Source organism: Stylophora pistillata, chromosome 4 (genome assembly GCF_964205215.1).
Source record: "Stylophora pistillata chromosome 4, jaStyPist1.2, whole genome shotgun sequence".
Taxonomy (NCBI): domain Eukaryota; kingdom Metazoa; phylum Cnidaria; class Anthozoa; order Scleractinia; family Pocilloporidae; genus Stylophora; species Stylophora pistillata.
The window spans coordinates 28,343,452-28,365,874 of record NC_142522.1 but is presented as its reverse complement, the minus strand read 5'-3'; the positions used below and the strand labels follow the sequence as shown (position 1 = coordinate 28,365,874).

Here is a 22,423-nt window from a genome sequence, read left to right as displayed (position 1 = left end):
TCAATTCGTTCCCTCTGAACTCCGGCCAGATTATAGGCTGATTATGGCCCCTTGTTCAATAACAGTTAGTTACCTCAAAATATTCTATCATATGATTTTGCAGTAGAAAGCTCTACTTTATCTCTAACAGCCTCTGGATAATGATATTTTGCGGTCTCCATTCTTGGAACGTGTGAAAATAGATTGAACGAAGAGAATAGAATCATTTTGCAAATTATATCAACGTGGGCTCCCTGATTGGTTGTTGGCCATTTGGACTTTGCCCTGTACGTGCGAAATACGTGATAAAATGCAGATTCCTTACATGGAATTGGCACGCAATGGGGTAAAGTTCAAAGAAGTAAATAGCAAGTTTTATTGGTAGAAAACGTCCAAGCACGTGAGAGTTGCGTGGTAAATTCACTGACTGTACGATTATGTTCCTTGTGAAATATTTTTCAGTGAGGTAGAATTATCTCATAAAATTTACGGTCTTTACTGGAAAATGGTATTTCATCGGGGAAAGTCTAGTCTATACTGGCGAGTAAAAAGTAAACACCCCAATGTAGCGGGAAAGTACCGTTTAAAAAATATTTAATTCATGGAGAACTTTTAGAAGTAAAGAAACTGATATTTCACCGGGCAGTCGACGCAGAAAATAACTGTAACTTGGTTGTCTTTTCAACCTTTGCAAAAAGAGCAAACACAAGGCGAGAAAAAAAGATTATCAATCAAATACGATTTACGCAAATATTTGCGCAGGTTTTCCTGAGTCAGCAAAACTAGCCCTTCCAAAACAACACGCTCTGGTGCTAATTTCGTGTTAGGCCTGATGGTGTGTGCGTCGTAAGTGAAGAAGCGGTACACAAAACATGCACTTTTTAACTTGCTAATAGTGGAAAAAGTACCCTGACGACCTTACTAATCCCGATAGATCAGAGCGATAAAGTCCTCACAAAGGATACGAACCATTACGCTGAATAGATGAACTCACAGCTGTTGTAGATGTCATTCTTAACTCGTTCTTTATGCGAAATTCAAAATGGAATCGCTGATTAAGTCATAGATAGCAATGAAAAATCCTGAAGTTGCTCCAATCAACAACTCATGCAATATTTGATTCAAAAATTTTCTCATGTTCCAATCGGTCTCCTTTAGGACGAAGAATAACCATAGTCGTACAACGATCACAACTCCACCGCTTTCCCAACACAACTAATACGTTTCCTTAATTCACGAACCGCTCTCCCCGAGTCACGCGTTGATTCGCTAAAATTTGAAGATCTGTCAAACCACAAATTAGCAAGTACGCACTGATTGGTGCGACATCGAAAAATACAACAATCTTATTGGTTTGTGGTACACCAAAAAATTGCTCCAATCACATTGCTTTGAGATAACTCTAATTTGAACTAATAAAAATAGGCGTAAATTGCGAAGAATAATGATATAACTAAAGATATTCTTATATTAATACAACTCCTAAGATAGTTCTCAGCTACAAATAAATGTAATTCAAATAAGGCTAACATTGAGTTAACTAGGAAAAGATATAACTTGGAATAATTTAAAGACACCTAAAAGGAACTAACCTACTGTTAAACAATTAATCTATATATTGATATAGTTACTATATCAACTATTGGTTATTTACACGAGAATTTTAATAGTAGTATTGCCTACTTGACACAGTGCTGGAGCTTCCCACAATTTTATAAAGTCGGATAAATTGAGACGAAAGTGGTCACAGAGAATTCTCTTCTTAATATCATTTAGGATATAACGGATTATACCATCATGATTTTCCTTTCCATTGCGAAAAGTAGCATTATTACGAAACTTCCAAATGCCATACAAGATCGTTTTGATAAGATAACGGGCCAATCGCGCATTTTTTGGGCTGGCTGGAGCCCACTGAAAGAAGAAAACAGAAGTACTGGAGGGAAGAAATTACCAAGGGAGAGAGGAGATCACAGGAGAAAAATACGACCACACCTTTTTTTGCACGAGAACAATTAAGAAAACAGTGATCAATTGTTTCTTTTCGAGAGCAGTAGGCACATTTATCAGAATCAATATAGTCCCAATGTTTAAGGGAATCGCGGACTTTAATGGCCCGAAGGACAATTGACCACAACACATCATTCTTGTAGTTTTCAGAAAAGTCATCTCGAACCAATTTCTAGAGATTGTCAAGTTTAAAATTGATAGAAAGAAAGGGGGAACAAAAACAATGAAGAATCGGCGAAGCAGAATTCTTCCTTAACAGGGCCTGATAGCATTTCTTAGAGGTAAAATCAAAGTCTTGCCACTCGTTGCGGGACACAATCCCGCGAAGAGTGGTAAGCGCCGAAAAACATTGCTCGTTATATGGTGTGGAGTCATGCGAACTCGGAGTGGAATTGTCGCGAAGAGAATGCCACTCCGGCCGAAAAGACGCAAGCCTAAATCCAAGTAAGTATTTGGTTAGGTAAAAGGACTTTGATTCGGGGTTATAGAGATTAGACACTAGAGAGGCTAGCTTTAAGGAGTCACCTTTGATTTGAAAATTGAAAAATCCAAGGCCACCTTTGTTAAAAGGCTGGTGGCAGGTCATTCGACTTACTGTCTCAATGCGAGAGCCCCAAACAAAAGGCCAAATTAGGGAATTTACTTTACAAATAACCCATCAAGGGACGCACAGACTCGAAAAAAGATAGATTAGTTCACTGATTCCTAAGACATTGACAAAGAGAATTGCCAACGAGCGAGAGAGAACGAGATTTGCAGGGATTAAGACATTTTTCCAACTTCTCAAGTTTTGGTTGCCAATTATCCATTTCAGTATCATTGCCGAAAACAAATCCTAAGATTTTTATTTTGGTCAATCATCTGAGGCCATATGGTTGATCGCTCCGTGTACGCCACGCGCCCAACCACATGGCCTCCGTTTTGGCGACATTTAGGCGCGCTCCAGAACCACGTTCATAAATATTAATGGTATTAAAGAGAGATGCCAACGAACGAGTAGACTTAACAATACAGGTTGTATCATCAGCATAAACCCCAACTTTCTATCTTATTCCGCGTGAGCCGGGTAAGAGAAAGGACTTCTGTGGCGCGATTGTTTCGGATTTTACAGGCGAGAGTTTCAACACATAAAATATACAGCAAGGGAGACAGGGAATCCCCCTGTCTCACTCCGCGAGACAAAGGTACCGCTTCAGTTAACCATTCATTAACGATGACTTGCATGTTAGCACCATTATATAGTGTGCTAACCCAGTGGCAGAATAATGAACCAAAACCAAAACGGTTTAAGAGACTCGATAAAAATGTGCGATTAACTCGATCGAAGGCTTTCTCTTAATCGAGGCTGCGAAGAATGCCAGTTTCATTAGTGCACTCAATATAGTCTAAAATACCCCGCAATAGGTGTAGGTTTGACGTAATTTTCCGACCGGGCACAGAAGAGGTTTGATCAGAATCAACGATAAACTGTAAAACTTTAGAGATGGAGAGAAAGAGACTTGGAACATATCTTATAATCGACATTTAGTAAGGAAATTGGTCTCCAATTTTTTAGATTTTTGCGATCCCCTTTCTTGAAAATGACTCGAGTATTGCTAGTTTTCATAGACTCCCACATCTCTCCAGCCTGGGAGCATGCATTGAATACCTGGCACAGATATGCACCCAAACGGTAAAACTCGACCGAAAGGCCATCAGGGCTGAGAGCTTTGTTTGTGTTCGTTTTATTCAGAGCGACAGTAATTTCCTCGAGCGTGAAGTCACCTTCGCAAGAGGATGCCTGATCGGACGTGAGTTGACGAGACAAGGAAAATAAAAGATCGGTTTGCATCGCGACATCTACCGGCTCTTCGGAAAAGAGTCGAGAGTAATAATCTACGTGCGCTTTCGGAATTTCCTCTTGAGAGAAGGCCTCATGGCCGTCTGAACCGTACACTGAAGAGATGTGCGATCTTTGCGCTTTACTTCGCTGTAAATTCAAGAAATATCAGCTGGGGCGTTCGCCCTCTTCTAACCATTTGGCACGACTACGAATCATAATTCCTTCTTCTGTTTTGGTAAGGAGAGCTTTCAGGCGACTTTCTGTATTGGATATAGAATCGGAGTCGGTTATGTCACCATTAACTAGACGTTGCCGAAGTCGAATTAATTTATTGGTTAAGAAAACTTCATCTCTATGTAACCGTCTCCGTTTCTTACGGGAAAAGGAGATCGCTTCTTCCTTAACGGATCGTTTAAGAAACTCCCACCAATCCTGGATGCAAACGAAAGCATGTAAGAAACGTATTTGATCATCGACTAAATTATCTATAGCAATGCAGAAATCTTTGTCTTCCAAAAGGGAGTTGTTAAAATTCCATGACCAGGACCGCGTTTTATGCTACCAGGAAAGTCAAAAACAAGGGAGACAAAATCATGATCAGAAAATGAACAAGGAAAGATATCACACTTCGTCTCAGGGGAGAGCAAATCCTTAGAGATGAGAAATATATCGAGTCTGCTCGCAATTGTTGAGGTGGAATTGAACCACGTAAATTGCCGTTGATTAGGGTGCAATTTACGCCATACATCGATAAGAGTGAAAAAGCTTTTCAATGACTCGTAATCTTTATGAATAGAGATGTTGCCCCCAAATTTGTCTAGAGCATTATCACAACAGTTGAAATCCCCGCCTATGATAGTCGCCGAGGATGGAATAAAAAAGTCATGTAAGGAGTCGAAAAAAACTTTTCGTTCAGATGGATTGGTGGGAGCGTAAATATTTATTAAGTTCAGATCAACATCGTCGGTCCTGATCAGGATACTGACGATACGACCGTGTGAGTCTTTCTTCCAAGATATGACTTCATCTGAAATTCTAGGGGAAATCAAAGTTGCCACTCCGCCTTGTCGGCCGATGGCAGGGGACCAGAAACTACCTCCCGGCCATCGATGAGACACGGCCTTGATCAGAGACTCAGAACTAATAAACCTCTCTTGTACAAAGCAAAAATCACAAGACATCTTTTCAACTGAATCAAATAAATAGTTGTGGGTGAGGGGATTCCCCATGCCCCTCGCATTGATAGTTAATAAGTTGAGAGATGTTTAGGAAGAAAGACTCACTTAAGAAAAAACATTAAAGGACTTACTTTGATTTTTTTTAGTTTCTATTTTTTCCTGTTTTCTTTCCTAGGGTAGGGGTTTCTTGGCGAGACGGAGAGAGGTCAGAGAATTTTCGTTTCAGATCGTGTGTAGTTTCCATGTCGTTTTCATGGGTCTAAAGAAGAGATGGGTGTTGAGGTTGGAACAGGTATCGCAGATCGAGGTTTTCCGGTGACAAGAGTTGGAGTAGTTGCTTTTCTGGAACGGGCGAGAGATGGTTTGGCGAGACGGGTACCTGTACGGCGAGATGGCGGTTTAGCGGGTTTAGTTGAGGTAATAAGGCCTTGAGGGTCCAGGATTGGCGAATCAGAGGAAATAGGTGGTGTTGGCGACAATTCTGAGGAGGCAGGCAAAGAATCGGTAGGTTGGTCGAACGTAGGGTTTTCGTCAGTAGGTGGAGGGTCGTCGGTGGATGGAAGATTTTCGTCGATGGATGGAAGATTCTCGGGCGTAAGATTTTCGTCGGTGGATGGAAGATTTTCTGGCGTAAGATTTTTGTCAATGGATTTTCTGGGCGGATGAGCGGAAGCGAGTGGAATATTTTCATCAACTGATTGTTGGTCATCAGACGTGTCGGTGTTTACGTCTGTAAATTCATCCGATGAGGTGCCATGGACTACTGGCGGGGGAGACCCATGTGTATTGGCAATTCACACCACAGTGGCCCTCTTGCTTGCAAGTGCAACAAAGAGTCGAGCGTGGGCACTCTCGCGCTTCGTGTCCGGTAACATCACAAGTGAAGTATATCTTATTAGGGCATACATAAGCAAAATGACCGGGGCAATTGCATTTATAGCAGGTAGGAATCTGGCTGTTGTACTTGACAAAGATTTGAAATTTGCCGAAGCGAAGAAAACTCGGGATGGGCTTGCACACACGCACACGATAATGACGTAGGCCGTTATAAATATTAGGGGCGTAGGAATGTTTACCACGGCGGTAATGTAGCACTTCGCAGTAAGGTGACAGTCGTTTGATTATAGACAAATCTGACAGCTCAAACGGTGCATCGTAAATCGTCAGGAAAGTTAGGGGTTTGTCCACATCTTGAAGGGCTTATCTTTCCAAATTAATGCGCAGCGAATTTAAACGAAGGAAGTTTTCCTTGGCAGTTATGGACTTAAAAGTAACAACCACTTCGCCGTTGAGTTTTCTTTGCAAACATTGGATGTCAGTCGGGTCGACCTTCGAAAATGCCAGCGCGTAGAATACAGAGCGGGCAGTCGTTAATTTGTTTGGAGTAAAGAAGGCGGTTCTCGACCGTTGTGGCATGTTATTCTCTGCAGGCCACACGTGTTGTTCTCCAATTATGGAACTTGTGCCAGAAGTACGGGCAGCTCTTGATGCATGTGATTCCCCATTGACAATTGACGAGTTTTCGGCATTTTCATCCGCTGCGTTCAAAATATCTTCGACAATCCTTCTCAGTAGATTCCATAATCAAATGCAAGTAAATGAAGGCCCAAAGGGCAAACTAACCTCTAGTTTGAAGATTGGCTTGGTAATCCAAAAACCACGACTAACTTTGTACTTTTTCGGCCGTCTGGGCCCCATAATAGTCAGACCTGAAAAAAATCAGGCCTGTACGGGACTCGAACCACTGACCTCTGCGATACTAGTGCAGCGCTCTACCAATTGAGCTAACAAGCCAACTGGGAGCAGGCCGTTAAGTTGATTCGTGATAAACCCGTGAAAGCGATTTTTTTTCTTTTTTTCAGGTCTGATTTTCGCTATTGCATAAATAGCGCTATCTACTGCGAGGATCGTGCATCATACGTATCTAATACCGCTGTTCAAAATATATGAACTTCATATATTCATTGTATCTCATTTATCCCGTACAGGCCTGATTTTTTTTTTTTTTTTTTTTTTTTCAGGTCTGATTTTCGCTATTGCATAAATAGCGCTATCTAATGCGAGGATCGTGCATCATACGTATCTAGTACCGCTGTTCAAAATATAAGAACTTCTTATATTCATTGTATCTTTGTAGTTTATGTTTGACTGTTTTGTTAGGTCTAAGCGCGCTCTGAAGTTTGTTTGACTGTCTTGTTAGGTCAAAGCGCGCCCTGCAGTTAAATGCGTTTGATTGTTTTGTTAGTTCTAAGCGCACTCTGTAGTCTACGTTTGATTGTCTTGTTAGTTCTAAGCGCGTTCTGTAAATTATGTTCGACTGTTTTGTTACTAAATCTCAACTCTTTCAAGTCTACCCTATCTTCTTGAACTATGGATTGCCTTGAGGGAGTTGAGATTAAATTTACTTTAGTTATTTAATGTACCTTTAAGGTTGATTGACTCTTGTGTAATCAATTATAGGATAGATTTTCTTAATATATAGTAATATTTTAGCATTGTTGTAGTTTCTTTAAAATTTTTTTTATGTAAATGGCCCACTGGAAGAGCATTTTTAATTTTTAATGAAGTGACGATAAAAACCGACGTTTCGGTGTCATCATGACGCCATTGTCAAGGAGAAATAAAAAATAAAGTTTGTGGCAAGGTGTAACACTAAATTAGCATAAATATGTTACGAGTTAATTAAACAAATACTTTTGCGCGAATTGAATCGCTTTGCACGTTCAGAGTGGGTTTTAAGGTGGCTCGTACCAGTTTCCTCGCGCGGGGAACAGGTCACTCTTGCGTGACGCGCGCGAGAGAAACGTGCGAAAGAGGCGCGAGATCAAAAGATGAAAATTCAAAACAAAGATGGCGGCGCGTGGAATTTTCTCTACTTTCGTGAGAAGTTTACGTAAGAGTTTGTATTTGATGTGTTGAGCGGCCACTATGAATGCAGGAGATAGAAACTAAGATAACGAAGACGATTTTAGGAGAAGTAAAGGTTGCGTCACTTCACATTTAAAAGAAATGTTCAACCGATATGAAATCTTGCGACGGCGAAAAAAGAAGAACTCAAGTGAAGGATAATCTACCTGAAGTGGAAGAAGACTTTGAAACTTAAAGGAAAATAATATGATATAGCCAGAAGTCATGTGTAGGATTTCTAAGATGAGCTCGGGAGGCTGTCTTTGACGGCTGTTTAATGATTTTCTTAGCAGTAAACGTCTGTAAACATCAGATCGTAGGTGCTCGCGCGAGCACACGCAATTGTCAGCGGTAACTAAAACAGATCATGAGCAAATGTCGATCTTATAGAATCCAGATTTTTAAAACGCGCGTGGAAATTGCTAAACTCACGAAAGCTATTGCATGAAAACAAGTCCGGTGACTCCTTTTTATTGTTCCAATATGATAATAACGTCGAAAGGAATCATCAGGAAAAAAACTAGAAAATTCTACGAAAGGAAATTTGTGATGTGTGAAAATTGTCCTTTTTGTAGATTTTCTGAAATTCCGCTCCGTAAAATTTTTTAAAAATCTTTGTGCGTTTTCCTTTTCAAGTGCCAAAAGCAATCACTGAAAAAAAATCAGGGGGTCACCGGGTTAGTTTACGAATTATTTAAGCCACAAGCTAAAAAATGCGTCTGAATAAACCCATGAAAGCGTTGCCATGGAAACTGCTAGTGACGAAATGACACTTATTTTTGGATAACCAATGATTATGTAATTCAACCCCGTAAAAGTGTTCAACTGGCCTTGGTCAGTCTTTCTGTTGTATTCTTTCAAAGTTACAAACCATCAAAAAGATGAAAACCAGTACGAGCCACCTTAAGTCTCTGATGAAAAGCGTTTCGTTCACCAAACAATCGAACTTGTTACTACACTTTTTCAGAATGCTAAAACGTTTCAGTAGGTCTTTCGGGACTTCGCTGTGCCGTTCGTGGTAGTGTTTATATATTGAAGATGCCTTTCGTTTATGTCCATCCACGCGTGCGTGTAAGTGTCCTCGTGTATAGCCCACATAACCCGCATCACACAGGTCACATTGAAATTGATAAACGACGCGTTGTTGGTTGACAATCTGTGGCTTGATTTCTCGTACTTTAATATCTTGGCCAACTTTGCGGCTAACAAATACTGGCTGGACAATTGTCTGCACCTTCATGCTAAGATTCTTGAGCTCTTTCTTAACATAATTTGCTGATTCCTGATCTTTGAAAGGTATGACCACACGAACAATGGATATTGGTTCTTTGGGCGTCTGTGTGGGCTGCGTACCAACAATTCTTGATTGTAAGAAGGTGTTAATGGTAGAATTTACCAGGCGTTCCGGGTATTTAAGCCGTGCGAAAACTTTCTTTAGGCGATCACACTCATCAGAGAAATGGGCCCAGGAGGAAGATAATCGGTGTGCACGATCCAGCATAGTTTTCAGCAAGCTCGGTTTGTAGCGGTTGTCTACATGGCTTTGGTAGTGTAATAGTAGGCCCGTGTTTGTTGGTTTCACATATACCTTGGTTTCAATCCGAGGTGCATGGTTGAGTAGTTCGGTGCCAAGGAAAGGAAGCTTGCTGTTCTTCTCCACCTCCATGGTGAATTTGACCGAAGTGTGGGCGCTGTTGAGGGTATGCAAGAAAGTAGTTGCTGTTGCTAGATCAGGCATTACAGTGAGTGTATCATCAACATATCGACGATAATAGGATGGGAGTTTTCTTTGTCGCTCAAGGGTATCTTCGATGGATGACATGAAGACGTTTGCTAATAAGGGCCCGAGAGGGGACCCCATAGCAACGCCATCTGTCTGTTCGTATAGAGCTCCGTTAAATTGAAATAGTTGGCCTTTGGTGGCTACGTTTAGGAGGTCAATAAGATCTGTTCTGGTAAGGGCAAGATTGTGGGTAGTATTGAACCAATTGTTCGAAAAGGCTCTGTTAACCAAGATCTCTATTTTTTCGTCCAAAGGCACGTTTGTGAAAAATTCAATTGGTTAAATCAAAAACTTCACAAAACCTTTTATAGCACCAGGGCTATAAGGAACTGTTTAACTGAAAAGATGTCGACGCAATTTCAAAATTTTCCTTGTGAACGGAAATACATGCATCCTTCTCAATCACATATAGCGATTCAGAGCATTTCATTTCATAAGTGACTTCAACTCGAAGTAAAGGTGTGTTGTAGCCTACTGATTTTCTTCTTTTTATTTTGTTTCCTTAATTGCTGGATGAAAAAATTCCGGTCTTGAAGTACATAAGCAGTCCTTGCGAATGCCGATTTTGCGCTTTTTTTACGAAAATAATATTATTGCACGCATATTTTTTTTTGTGATCCCCTGAGATTTTCGAAGATAAAAGCTGTCGTTTAGGTCTTGGTCTTTACCAAAGCATTTGATGTTTCATAAAAAAAAGTGTGCTTCTCTTACTGACGGAACATCTTGCTAAACAGGCACTTCCGTAACTTTTCTTTCTTCATGTACCAACCCCTGCATGAAAGCTATTTTTCAATATAAAGATTTAACTAAAGGATGCAAATTTTGAGTATCATAAACTAAAAGGGTATAACTATTGTGGGCGTAAATTTGATAAAATTTGGCTGAATAACAAGGACGAAATTAAGTTTCGAATTGTGCTGTCTACAAAAAGGCGTTTTCATCAAATTGGAAACTTCAACTCGACATGAGAAGTGTATGCGGAAACCGACAAAATTTTTTCACACGCTATAGCCAACTTACAATTTAAGGTGGAAAAAGAGGGAATTGTATGGTGTGTACTACGCTCCTAAATACCCATATACGGCAGAAATTTGGTGACCTAAGACCAAAACCTAGACCTTTCCACGGCGTAGGGAACTTTTGTAACCTGAACGTAGGTTAAATGTTTATAACGCGTTTTGCTTTAGGAGTCTGGCAAAGATTTTCACATGGCAAAATGAGGGAAACGTCTAGTTTCAGGAAATGCGAAAGCCGGGTCTCAATGGAGATAAAGGCCGAATTTTTAGCCGAAGAGAGAACAAAGTTACATAAGTGCCCATCATACCTCTAGAGAGAGGGGGGGGTGGAAAGAGAGGTGTAAACTTTGATTTTTGTGAAACAGTGCTCAATACATAGTAGCAGAGCGATGTATGTATTGTGGGAGGAAAAAGACAAATCTACATCTGTTCATCCCTCCCAGTACCATAACATAGATTTTTATGGTACTGGGAGGGATCCGTCAGTCAGGGTTATTTCCTGAGAACAGTATTTGAAAATGCTATTACCTTTAGGATCAGACCATGCACAAGGCAAATCAGTACAGGTAGGATCTGGTTGCAATTGCAGTTTTCCTTCTGCAACAACATCACAGACCACAAACGTAAGTGTACCCATGATGTGGCTACAGTCACCTCTTAACTAGAAAATAAACAGCATATTTAAATACTAGGTGAACCACTCTACAAGTTGATAATGCAAAACATACCCAACAGTACATGTGCAGAGGGAAAAGACTGGTTTGTTTGTAGAACTTTCAAGTGCAAAGTAGATTAACGTGCTTTCTTCACTGTCTGTAGACAACGAAGGATTACAGCTGCCTCTCACAGGTCAAAGGACCTTGTAAAAAGGAGGCAAATGACTCTTCATAACCAAAATACAAAAGGAATTCAGCTTTAAACCTTAAAACAAACTATTTAGCCATCATTCTGAAGGCTGAACTTACTTTACTGAGTGAGTTCCTTGCTTTTGCTCCCAGGCTAGAAGGGTTTTGTATTTCTACACTTCTTGCTTGTTATAACCGACCCCGATTAAGAACTGGTTAACTATGGATTCATCCATCAGGAGTTGTATCCCATTTAAGCTCTTCTGCCATTCATGTAGCTTTTGGAGGTACTTAATGGTTGGTATATTGCCGAACGAAGTCGCAGTCGAAGACGATTGCTCAACAACTCTAGAACCCGAAGTCGAAATATCTAAAGCATTACATACAATATTTACCATTGCCTTTTAACTGACTGAATTTTCGAAATCAATCGACAGTGTTCTACATAGTTCCTTAAGCTTAGGTTTAGTTAAATCTGAAACTTCCTTGAAAGTTTTAGGGAATCTCAAATTCACCGCGTCTTTGATATTCGCATGAGACGCCATATTGTTTCCATTTGATACCCCCAAAGCGCAAAGTATTATGGGTCATGCGAAAGAAGAGAATGAGAAATTCCCACGCGCGTGACCCCCAGCAAACCTCTCTTCACCTAGTGTTACTCAAGGCCCAAAACTTATTCGTGGAGGAAGAAACGCGCGTATTGAATGGCTCCTAACGAGGGCTTGCTCTCACGCTAGTTTAAGTTTGGAACTGGGGCTGAACGTCGTAATATTTTGAGAATCCTGAAAACGTTCCTGTGATGTTCTCACATTACAAGCGTTTGAGATATTTTTGTTTCACTAAATCAGTGCAGACGTGACAAAGAAACGTGTCAAAGTTACAATTTTTTATTGTTATGTGTTATGTCGACCTATGTCAAGATAGTTTTCACATGCTGTGCGACTTTTTATGCCGCGACTAAAACTCATGGCAAATTTAGCATGACAAAAGGTAACTAAACAGGTTTACAACGCGAAAACGCAGCCATCTTTCATGTATAAAGGTTTGTTTCGTTGACGGAACTGGAAATGAACTCATGATTACAAACATTGATTTAGTTAAAGATTAATGACATTGATTGACATTTGAGATTACTAGACTTTATGCTGTTTTACACATTGCTGGGTTTCAATCAGAAGTAATTTGCTAACTGGTATTGCTCACCAGGAAAAGAGTTTCAAGTTAACCAATGTAAGGCTAACCCGTTTAAGTTACGACCCGCCACAGAAGTGAGTAAAGCATGATAGTGAAATTAGAGCTTCTCATTGAGGTATTTTTCGGTGAAATCATTGGTTTTAGAAATTATAAGTTGCGTTACTCTGTTTCAGATCGAATAATATAATTGCATCAGGGGCTACGAGCTAGTATCAATAAACATCAAGTGATCAATTATACGATATGTGGTGGTCGTTGGAATAGGCATTGCATGATTACGTAAAACAAGGTTCATTATGATTCATACCACTCAGTAAAAGAAAAAAATCAATAACACTTAATTTTAGTCACGTGCGTTACCGTCGTGGAGATGAATGAGCCAAGTCCTTGAGTGTCTATACAAAATTCGTGCAACATGCCCTGACATCCATTCTTTTAGGACTGAAGTTGGGGTCATTTTCCGCCGTTCCACCGTTCCGGCTTTTAGGGTCGCCCTTAGCATCTCCTAAGCCTGAATCAATCTCCGACATTGGCAATCCAGGAAACTATATACAGACGTATCTCCTCCAAACGGTACAAAAAACTTAAATTTCTAGTTTCTGACCCTGATTTGAAGGCATTTCGCTTTGCATTTCCAATTTGGGATTCGCTTTATTGTTACTTTAGTTTGTACGAGATAAATGCGTCCATTCAGCATCTTGTTTTGGTGTATAGACGTGATTCTTGATCAAATTTTCATATCTTGTTAGACTCAGTACGTATGAAACAAACAAATAACTTTATGGTCAGTCTGCCTGCACGATTTTTGTTCATTCTTTGTAACAAAATGACTCACTTGCTCATTCGTTTTATTCTTCACAACTCGTGAATAAAAATCGCACGCTCTCACTTACCATAAAGTTATCTATGTGCCGGTATGCACTTTTGCCAGTGGTCAAGCGATGAACCCTTTGCGAACAGTTTCTTTGTGAAAAACTTTGCATGTTCAGGGCCTCATACGTCACTAACTTTGCAATGCCGAGTTATTTTGAGACTTTGTATTTATGCATTTATCTACATATTAATTGATGTTTCTTGTTAAGATAAGAAATATGTTCATATTTAACAACAATTCGCTCAAGGCTCAGTTAATATTTATGTATATGCTATTCACCAGCTGGGAGGTCCTTAACCTTATTGGGAAAAATTGTGTCCGAGGTCTTGGATACCGAAAGAACCCATATCATTAGTAAGAGTATCTGAACTGAGTGGAGTGCAATTTGTTTAGGTAATCACATGATTCCGAGTGCAGTTTGGAATAAATATGCACGAGTGAATTTTTTTCAGACTAACAAAATTGCAGGAGCCCGAGGGGCGAGTGCAATTTGTGGTCTTTTACTCCAAGTTGGACGAGAAAAATTATGTGATTATCTATTAGTGATATAAACGAAAAAATACGAGGTAGCTTATTATAATTATGCAGAAGAAAAGCGCGCGCATCACGTGCAAACATAATTTATTCAAACCCTAGAAGTGACATTGCCCTTGACATTGACCGATCATTCTGACCAGTCAGAATGTCTAGTTTGTTACTTTCTTTGCACTGAATTAACCCTCTTCTGCACTGAATTAACTCTCTTCTGCACTGAATTGCCTTAAAACTGCAGATATCAACCAATCAGAACTGAGTAATTTTTTCATGTATATTATTAGGTGTGTAACAACATGATTTTGAGTGCAATTTGGTATTTATAAGTACGGTTTACGGTCAATTCGTCACCACAGCAAACTCGCCACCACTCGAAGTAAATCATAGTACGATTAAATTACAGATTAGGGGGACTAGACGACCGAGGGTATCACTTAGGCTCATCATGTAAGTCTACAATTTGGTCCAACATTTTGAAACTGGAGGACCCTTACCTGAAAACGGCCGAGGTGTTTCAATTTGCGAGTAGCTCAGGCGTTGTGCTTTGATTCTTAGCATTATTAATGCATTTGCTAAATCTTGGATTTCTCCTAAACTGCTTTGATACTAGAAAGCGAGAGGAACTTTTGGTAAAATAAGGTGTAGCATTGCAAAGAGAGGGGAAGGTAGAGCAGGCGCAAAAATAAAACAAAAAGGCTGTAGCATCGGCAATCAGCTTTTCACAAGCCTCCCAGAAACGTTGATTATGAAAAATTGGTAGCCATTGGCGTGTGATCCTCCCCCATGATACAGGGCCCCGTATTCGACCAACGTTGCGTTTCGTCTCTTGTCCATTCTTCAGGTCGCATGGACCGGAAATCAAACTCCTTCGAACTGTACTTTTATTGACGTTTCTTTCCGCTGCTTCCGGTTTGAGCTTTTTTTCGGGGCTGTCTTACCTGGGGTATTCTCAGTAGTGCCAAAATGCCTCCTTCTGCTCATTTTTGCTCATGTTAAGTCGGGGATTAACAATTCTAAGTCAAATCTGTTACAGTTTCTCCGATACTGTAAGGCTATGATACCGGAGTCGGACTTCCCACGAGCAAACAATATCACAGCACATAACTTCGCAAAGCGAAAAACCGACAACTTCTAACACAGTTTTCGGTGCTGCGTAGATGGGAGTGACAAGGTAACTGCGGTTTTATCTACCGTGTTGATAACGTAAATTGGCCCCTATAAGGGGTTTTAAGAGCTGACGTTTCGAGCTTTAGCCCCAAGTCAGAGCGAGTGAAGGAATTGTGGGTTGTGTGTGTTTACATGCAGAAAGTGGAGCCACGTTATTGGTGGCAACATGGTGACGAGATGATAAAAATAAATGACGATAATAATAATAATAATTAATATTTATATTGCGCAAATAAGCATTGTGATATGATCAAATGTGCATTACAATGTTTTGCGGGGGACTTAACAGACTGCTTACAGCAGTTTACAATTTTTTGTGTAGACAAATTTTAACAGATTCCCCCCATTACAATTTAGTTCAAATTAGTACAATGAAAAGCGTTCGTTGATACCATTGGGATTAAGAGTGTCGTTTTGAAAAATAAACTTTTGCTCAAGAGTTTTGCGGCTTCCCGAACTACCTAAATGTAGGGAAAGGCCGCAAACCGCCATCCTATGGTCGGGAACCGCACTAAACACTCCCATAGATCATTAGCCATGATTAATCTCTTGAGTTCCGATTTCTTGATTAATCTCTAGATTTTCGGACGATAACCAATCATATTTTTGTGAGCAGAAGTAAAACTCTTGGGCTTAGTCTGCAGTGTCTTCTTTTCAAGCGCCTCACTGCATGATCCAAGAGTTCAGCGCGGGGCAGTCACATCAATTATTTTTTACACTGATGTTTTTAGACTCGCCCACAGACTTCGCGAAAAAGGAAGGACTGCTCAAAGTCTATTCGACGGAAGTTGAATTCGCGTTATCATCTATGTCAATGTCCCTTCACTTTATTTTAATTTCACGGGAAAGAGAGAGTTCTATGAAATACTTGCATACTTTATCGTCACCTCCCCGGGGCTTTTCAGGAGCATAGGAAAGTATCTAGAAATCGACGCATAATTGATTAAAGACACATTAAAGAAAAAATACTTGGAGGTGGTTTTATCAAGAGCAAATAAAAATTGCCGAAACTTTTTTGCTTTAAGGGCGTATAAAAACTTGAACAGAACTGCTTAGTTTAGAAACTTAACCCCTTTTTTTCCCAAGAGCCAAGAGCAGTTTATCCGAGAGCTTTTCGTCTGACTATTTTCTCTTTTATTGGAGCAGTTTGTGTCTTCGGCGCAACCCCTTTTATCCCTTCCTAAAAATCTTTTCCAGACGATAGTAAAAGTACAGTCGTTTTCCTCAAATCATTTATTATACTTTCAAGAGAAGAACCTTGCGCCAGAGCAGCGTTTGTATTCCGAAAATCAAAAAAAGAAAAAGAGACGCTGTTGACCGCCACGAAAACCAACCACTGAGGCCCTGATAGGGTAAATTCCGACGGGCGACATGGCCTTGAAACAGCGACATCAGGGAAATAAAAATGCGACATTGATGAAACTGCGACAGCGACATCAGAACCTTCCGGAATGGCGACGTGACAAAGTTTGAATTTCAGACGGGCGACATCTATACCCCCCCTGACAGGGCCTCAACATTCTTGACAAATGAATACTGCGGTTCACCTGAATGATTATATCTCTCCTTTAGTAAATGAACAAAACGAAACTTAACAGATAAATCACTTGCCCATTCGTGTCTGGCTGCCGTTAGGGATTAGTGAAGACGCCTAAAATTCGAAATTTTCAGTCAGAAACTGTAGTTGACACGCATGCGGTGCCAAAAAAGGGTGATCACTAGCATTATTTTTGTTTCTCATGTGTCTCCCGGTCACAAAAGTAGGTAAATCATTGTCACAATGATAGGGTCCCTTTCAACGCCTCTCGCTCTGTGTAATAAAGGTTTCCCCTATCTAAAGTACAGCGAAGATATATACATTCCAAGATTCCTCCGACATGGTTATGCCTAGTAACTCATGTACAATAATGAGCGAACTGGAATTCCAAATTAAAGTAAAACAACGTTGAATGTAATGTTTCCGACCTTTGTTTTAGATTACTTTGGCTGAAATGTTCTCATAATTAAGTTTCATTCCCGGACGCCTTCACCTGCTTTTGCTTCCACTGAATTTGCCAGGGCGCTTGTTTGAAGTTCAGTCTCCTCGTTTGGGTAGTGATTGTTTAGATACCTGGCAACGGAGAATCTAATCGCTTGTAAGCGTTCCTGAAAGGCAAAACAGTGACATTACAAATTGTGCTCGTAACGTTTCAAATAAGGACAAACATGGCTCATTCGGAGATCATGCTCAAATCTCGAGAGAGAAGTGAAGACTTAACCAAGGTTTCAAGTGTCAACTCGGTTAGTAGGAGAGGTCGGGGGTTCGAGCCCCGGCCGGACCCATACTCATGGTCTTAACATAAGTGAGGAGAATTTGCTACCTTTCTATAATCAAGAATTGGATAGATATTCTAGTCTTCTAGGATATGGACGAATAAGCCGTAGGCCCCGTCTCCTGCAGGGTTAGGGGCAGGAGACGTTAATTTCCCACGCATGAGATTACTGTGTGGTGGATGTCCTCCCGTGGGGTGGGATGGGTGGGACTTGGCCCTGAAAAGCCCCTATAGGGAGTGGTCAATTAACCTATGTATGTATGTAGTGGCCGAATTAGATCTGGACCTCTTTACTTTCGGAAAATAATGAGGAGATGATTCATGAGCCTCGCAGACATCCAGACCATAAGCAGAAGCTTCTCGCAAGAGTGTCTCAGCCAACAAAATAATAGGTCAGCAACTATACTACAAACCTCTCTAGCAACTTTTGCTTTGGTCGGCTTGCAAAAGCAAGAACATCCAGGGCAAATACAGGAGAAGCAATATGTAAAAGTCTTGAAAACAAGAAAATAGAAAACTGCTCGATGAATTCATTAAGCGATAAACATATACTTCTGCAACGTATAATATCCTTTAATTGCACCGATTGGAATACATTTGATGTCATCATTGTACGGAGTGAGCGTTAAACTCATTCGTACTTTCAGCCATAGTCTTCAAGAAAATCTCTTATCAAGGTAGTCTTAGAAGAAAATTGTGAATCAACGGTTTTGTCCATCAGAAGGACAAAACCGTTGAATTAGAGGAAATAATTACAGGTGAAAGTGGCAATGTGCTTTGAAAAACCATTGTGTACATACAGGTCCTGTAGGCCTGAACTCCTCGGACCCGTATTGGCAACTGTACGGGAAACAGCACCAAGAGCAGATGCAGCTACAACTGTGGGCTGAGCTCTGTAAAAATAATTTTGAGTGCAATAGCTTTACTCAGATCCAGCAGCACTAGTATTCTCACACATTTGCAAATAGAATATCTGGTGAGACAGACTTCCGTAATCAGTGACAGAAGTTGTGAACACCCCTATCTTTCTGCTGTAGAATGTTGGAAAGAGCAATAAATACTATTTATGTTTTCATTTCAATGAAGAAACGTCAAAGAGAGCTTGAGTAGAACGCGTCGATTATCATGAAAAGATCAAAAGAAGAGATCTCAACAATCTTAGTCTATGTAATTAAATTCTCTAACACTGAGGTATTGTTTGGTCGACTGATGTTGCATAAGGGAAGATGAAAACAAGAACTTTTAGAGCTTGTCGCGATCTGATTCTGGGTGAAAAATGAACTTCGGTGCTTTGCAAACAAATTTTATAGCATATGTTCAAAGGTTATTTCATTAAAAGAGCTCCGGAGCAACTCAATCAACGGGTAATAAAAACACATATTCTCATGGATGCTGCGTTTTTTTCCTTGAGTACATAAGTGACACTTTTTTTTAGACATTTCTACCGATTCTATGTAGATTATGTCTTAAAAATTTTCAAACCGCTTTTCATAAAAACCCCAATTAACATAAGTTTTTCTGGGATTGTTTCAATACCTTGTCGCTTGTGCCATGCTCGAAGTTCATTTGTTCCAATTCCACGTCAGTTCCGTTTGGTGGCTGCTAAAAATAATTCCACATGGACACTTTTTTAGAAACAAAACAGTCAGGAGCTTGGCCACATCTATATAAACAATAACCTCCCTTTGGCGCGAAAATATGCACGGATACTTGTCCGTGGACATTATCTATTCCGAGATGCGAACAGTTTCATTGAGAGCGAAGCTCGACTAAAACTATAAATCTTAGTCCTTTTCCTTTGGAAAAATCAGTTATTGCTTAAAGACCGCCGTTCTTTGATTTCCTATGCTAACAGTTTGGTTTTCAATACCGTTACCGTTTAAGTTGTCTGTGATACAATTTCTGCTTAAGAAAAAAACTACAACGCATTACAGAAAAGGAAAAAAAAGCTGAGGTACACGAACTAAACCAAACCGAAAACGAGGCAAATTAACAAAAAGAACATCTTTGGGCCAAAGAATTAATCAAAACGTTTCAAGTTATCTTCATTACTCCAATTTGCCGCCTTCGACAGCTCAGACAAGGACATGTGGACTTCTCCAGGTTGAAGGGAAAATAACGATATTTCGTTATAGTATGGTAAAAAGATATACAGAGACAGAACTCCAAGTAATTTTGTAGTGATGAAAATTTATCCGTAGAAGCATTTCAAATATTTTGCGATGAAGTTGAAATGTATTTACATTACTTCGCCCTGCTTCCCAGCTAATAAATCTGAGGAAAAAAATAGGAAAGAAGGAAAAAAAAGAAAAAGAAGAAACCCAGTTGAATAAAGCAGAATGAACAGGTTTCGGATAGAGCAGACACTTACCGTCCCAGGGAGAGACCCTTTTTCCTTTCCGCAGCATACACGGAAAATGTAGTATGGGATGAAAAAGAGATATAGAGAATAGTATGCGATATTGAAAGGTACTGGTACGAGGTTTCCTACGAGGATACGAGGATAGAGCAGACACTTACCGTCCCAGGGAGAGACCCTTTTTCCTTCCCGCAGCATACACGGAAAATGTAGTATGGGATGAAAAAGAGATATAGAGAATAGTATGCGATATTGAAAGGTACTGGTACGAGGTTTCCTACGAGGATACGAGGATAGAGCAGACACTTACCGTCCCAGGGAGAGACCCTTTTTCCTTCCCGCAGCATACTCGGAAAATGTAGTATGGGATGAAAAAGAGATATAGAGAATAGTATGCGATATTGAAAGGTACTGGTACGAGGTTTCCTACGAGGATACGAGGATAGAGCAGACACTTACCGTCCCAGGGAGAGACCCTTTTTCCTTCCCGCAGCATACACGGAAAATGTAGTATGGGATGAAAAAGAGATATAGAGAATAGTATGCGATATTGAAAGGTACTGGTAAGTGGTTTCCTACGAGGATACGAGGATAGAGCAGACACTTACCGTCCCAGGGAGAGACCCTTTTTCCTTCCCGCAGCATACTCGGAAAATGTAGTATGGGATGAAAAAGAGATATAGAGAATAGTATGCGATATTGAAAGGTACTGGTACGAGGTTTCCTACGAGGATACGAGGATAGAGCAGACACTTACCGTCCCAGGGAGAGACCCTTTTTCCTTCCCGCAGCATACACGGAAAATGTAGTATGGGATGAAAAAGAGATATAGAGAATAGTATGCGATATTGAAAGGTACTGGTACGAGGTTTCCTTCGTTGATATAATCCATCCACATCAGGGATCTTGAAAACTTCCACTCCTGGTCTGCATCTTCCTTAAAGTGAATACCAACAAAAGAGAACCTTGTGTAAATAAAAGTAGTGAATAAATGTGGACTGTGAGGTGCACAATAAGGATATTCAAAAGGGTGTTCTAGTGAACTACATTCGTATATCGTTCTATAATCCGTCGATTATCTTCGCTCGCAAGTGATTGGTAGGCCTAACGGTTTCGTGTGAATGGGCAAAATCGGAATGAATCTGGATATTATCACCTTATCACGAAGATGAAGGCAATGCTATTAAGGCCTGTGTAAGAGACAGGATAACATTTAGCTGTTGTTATAGAAAAAGACAGATGCTGGATTTTGTTGATAAAGCAGAAACGGAGAACACTGAAAGACAAAATCCTATGAGGTTTTTGTTTGAAGATGCGTTTCTTTTTTACAAGTATTTAATAAAACTTTTGATTCGCGTGCGAGGCAAAATACCGATAAAGTTAATAAACCCAAGCGCTTCGACATACCACGAAATTAAACCCCTGTATCTATCCTTGGACCCTATCTGTTCGGAAAGGACCACGGTCATTCCTCTAAATTAAGGCTCGATTGTGAGCGAATTTCGTCTACAGGAGGCCTTGTTTTTTTGGTTTTTGGGATTGAAATTTCGTCCCTCCACTGCACATGCGACTCTCGCGTGGTGCAGGAAAGTGACCTGCTCAGCGCTGGAAAACGAGGACGATCCACTTAAGATTTTTTCTTGACTAAAAAAAATTCAAGACGCTTTGGAGATCTTACCATAATTCTCTCAAAGGAGTTGGTCATCATAGCAATCAGCATATTTATTGCAACAAGGGTGGTGCAGATTCCATAGGCGAACAAAAAAATGCGACCAACTTCAGTGATAAGGTTAAACGCAGGATCTTCTACTTTGAGTTTGTCATCATCCACTTTCCCAAGAAATATCGAAACTAACAAAGTAGCTGCTAAGTCATGTCTGAAATAAAATATGAGCAAGGAAAAATATTAGCTTGCTTTTCAATATCCACGAGCTTTCAATGGGTGAATATTCGAAGTACAGTTTTCTCTTTCTTTCTCATCAACCTCCTTCATGTTTTATTCTCACGCGTGACGCACCGGATTTGTCTTTAACCTATCATAACAAGCTACTTTCTTTTGTAAGAGCTTACAAATGTATGTTTTTTATCATTTGCCACGCGCAACTCATTATTTTTATCATCCGAAGTAGGAGAGCAGAATACATTGAAAATGACTGAAGAATACCTACTCATGTACCTACTGCGACTTTAGATCGTAACGTTCGTAATCTTATGTGAAACATTTCGTGATTTTTTGCAGTAAAATTCGTAATTTCTGCACGAAAACGTTCTTGCGCACCAAAGTGTATCGAGCTGTGGTTCACCTACCTGGCAACATAATGAGAACTTGGGTCAGCAGCTTCTTCTGTTTTGTACCGCGAGGAAACATAATACGAGAATAGCTTGACTAAACCAGCTCCAAATGCCAGGAAAAGCGTGAAATAGATGATAAGAAATCTATATA

At 40.2% G+C, this 22,423-nt stretch overlaps 3 protein-coding genes across 8 annotated transcripts in view; all 3 read right to left on the bottom strand.

Annotated features, from left to right (window-relative positions):
• Positions 1–7,532: 7,532 nt before the first annotated feature.
• Positions 7,533–9,934, bottom strand: LOC148733189 (uncharacterized). The gene is made up of 2 exons (XM_088758865.1): positions 8,799–9,934; positions 7,533–7,747 (listed from the first exon to the last, which is right to left on the bottom strand). The coding sequence occupies exons 1-2, from the start codon at positions 9,755–9,757 to the stop codon at positions 7,672–7,674; spliced, it is 1,035 nt and encodes a 344-aa protein (XP_088614991.1). The 5' UTR covers positions 9,758–9,934; the 3' UTR covers positions 7,533–7,671.
• Positions 9,935–15,512: 5,578 nt separating this feature from the next.
• Positions 15,513–20,487, bottom strand: LOC148733188 (uncharacterized). Of its 4 annotated transcripts, none has more exons than XM_088758735.1 (5): positions 20,291–20,487; positions 19,158–19,223; positions 18,422–18,514; positions 18,035–18,115; positions 15,513–17,454 (listed from the first exon to the last, which is right to left on the bottom strand). In XM_088758735.1, the coding sequence occupies exons 1-5, from the start codon at positions 20,474–20,476 to the stop codon at positions 17,320–17,322; spliced, it is 561 nt and encodes a 186-aa protein (XP_088614861.1). In that variant the 5' UTR covers positions 20,477–20,487; the 3' UTR covers positions 15,513–17,319. The 4 variants fall into 4 exon arrangements, with proteins under 4 accessions (XP_088614861.1, XP_088614863.1, XP_088614860.1 ...); XM_088758737.1 differs by having other exon boundaries at positions 19,158–19,220; XM_088758734.1 differs by lacking the exon at positions 20,291–20,487 and adding an exon at positions 19,993–20,284.
• A 217-nt stretch (positions 20,488–20,704) lies between these two features.
• LOC111329278 (short transient receptor potential channel 4) overlaps positions 20,705–22,423 on the bottom strand; it is an 11,568-nt gene continuing 9,849 nt past the window's right edge. For 2 of the 3 annotated variants that reach the window (XM_088758730.1, XM_088758729.1), the window contains exons 5-7: positions 22,288–22,423; positions 21,659–21,857; positions 20,705–20,917 (exon numbers count right to left, since the gene is read on the bottom strand). The exon at positions 22,288–22,423 is cut by the window's right edge and continues 324 nt beyond it. In XM_088758730.1, the coding sequence (XP_088614856.1) occupies positions 20,705–20,917; positions 21,659–21,857; positions 22,288–22,423 (548 nt within the window). The remainder of the gene's footprint in view (positions 20,918–21,658; positions 21,858–22,287) is intronic. The other variant, XM_088758731.1, reaches the window with a different exon arrangement.

What these genes read in the sequence shown, in the direction of transcription:
- LOC148733189 (XM_088758865.1), bottom strand. Translation starts at nt 9,757, where the DNA reads ATGGGGTCCCCTCTCGGGCCCTTATTAGCAAACGTCTTCATGTCATCC. An exon ending in CTTTTCATCAGAGACTTAAG is followed by an intron (nt 7,748 to 8,798) that starts GTGGCTCGTACT and finishes TCCCCGCGCGAG; the next exon opens with GAAACTGGTACGAGCCACCT.
- LOC148733188 (XM_088758735.1), bottom strand. Translation starts at nt 20,476, where the DNA reads ATGCTGCGGGAAGGAAAAAGGGTCTCTCCCTGGGACGGTAAGTGTCTG. An exon ending in AAGGGTCTCTCCCTGGGACG is followed by an intron (nt 19,224 to 20,290) that starts GTAAGTGTCTGC and finishes AATTATTTTTAG; the next exon opens with CAGCCACCAAACGGAACTGA. An exon ending in AGTTCAGGCCTACAGGACCT is followed by an intron (nt 18,116 to 18,421) that starts GTATGTACACAA and finishes CTTGTTTTCAAG; the next exon opens with ACTTTTACATATTGCTTCTC.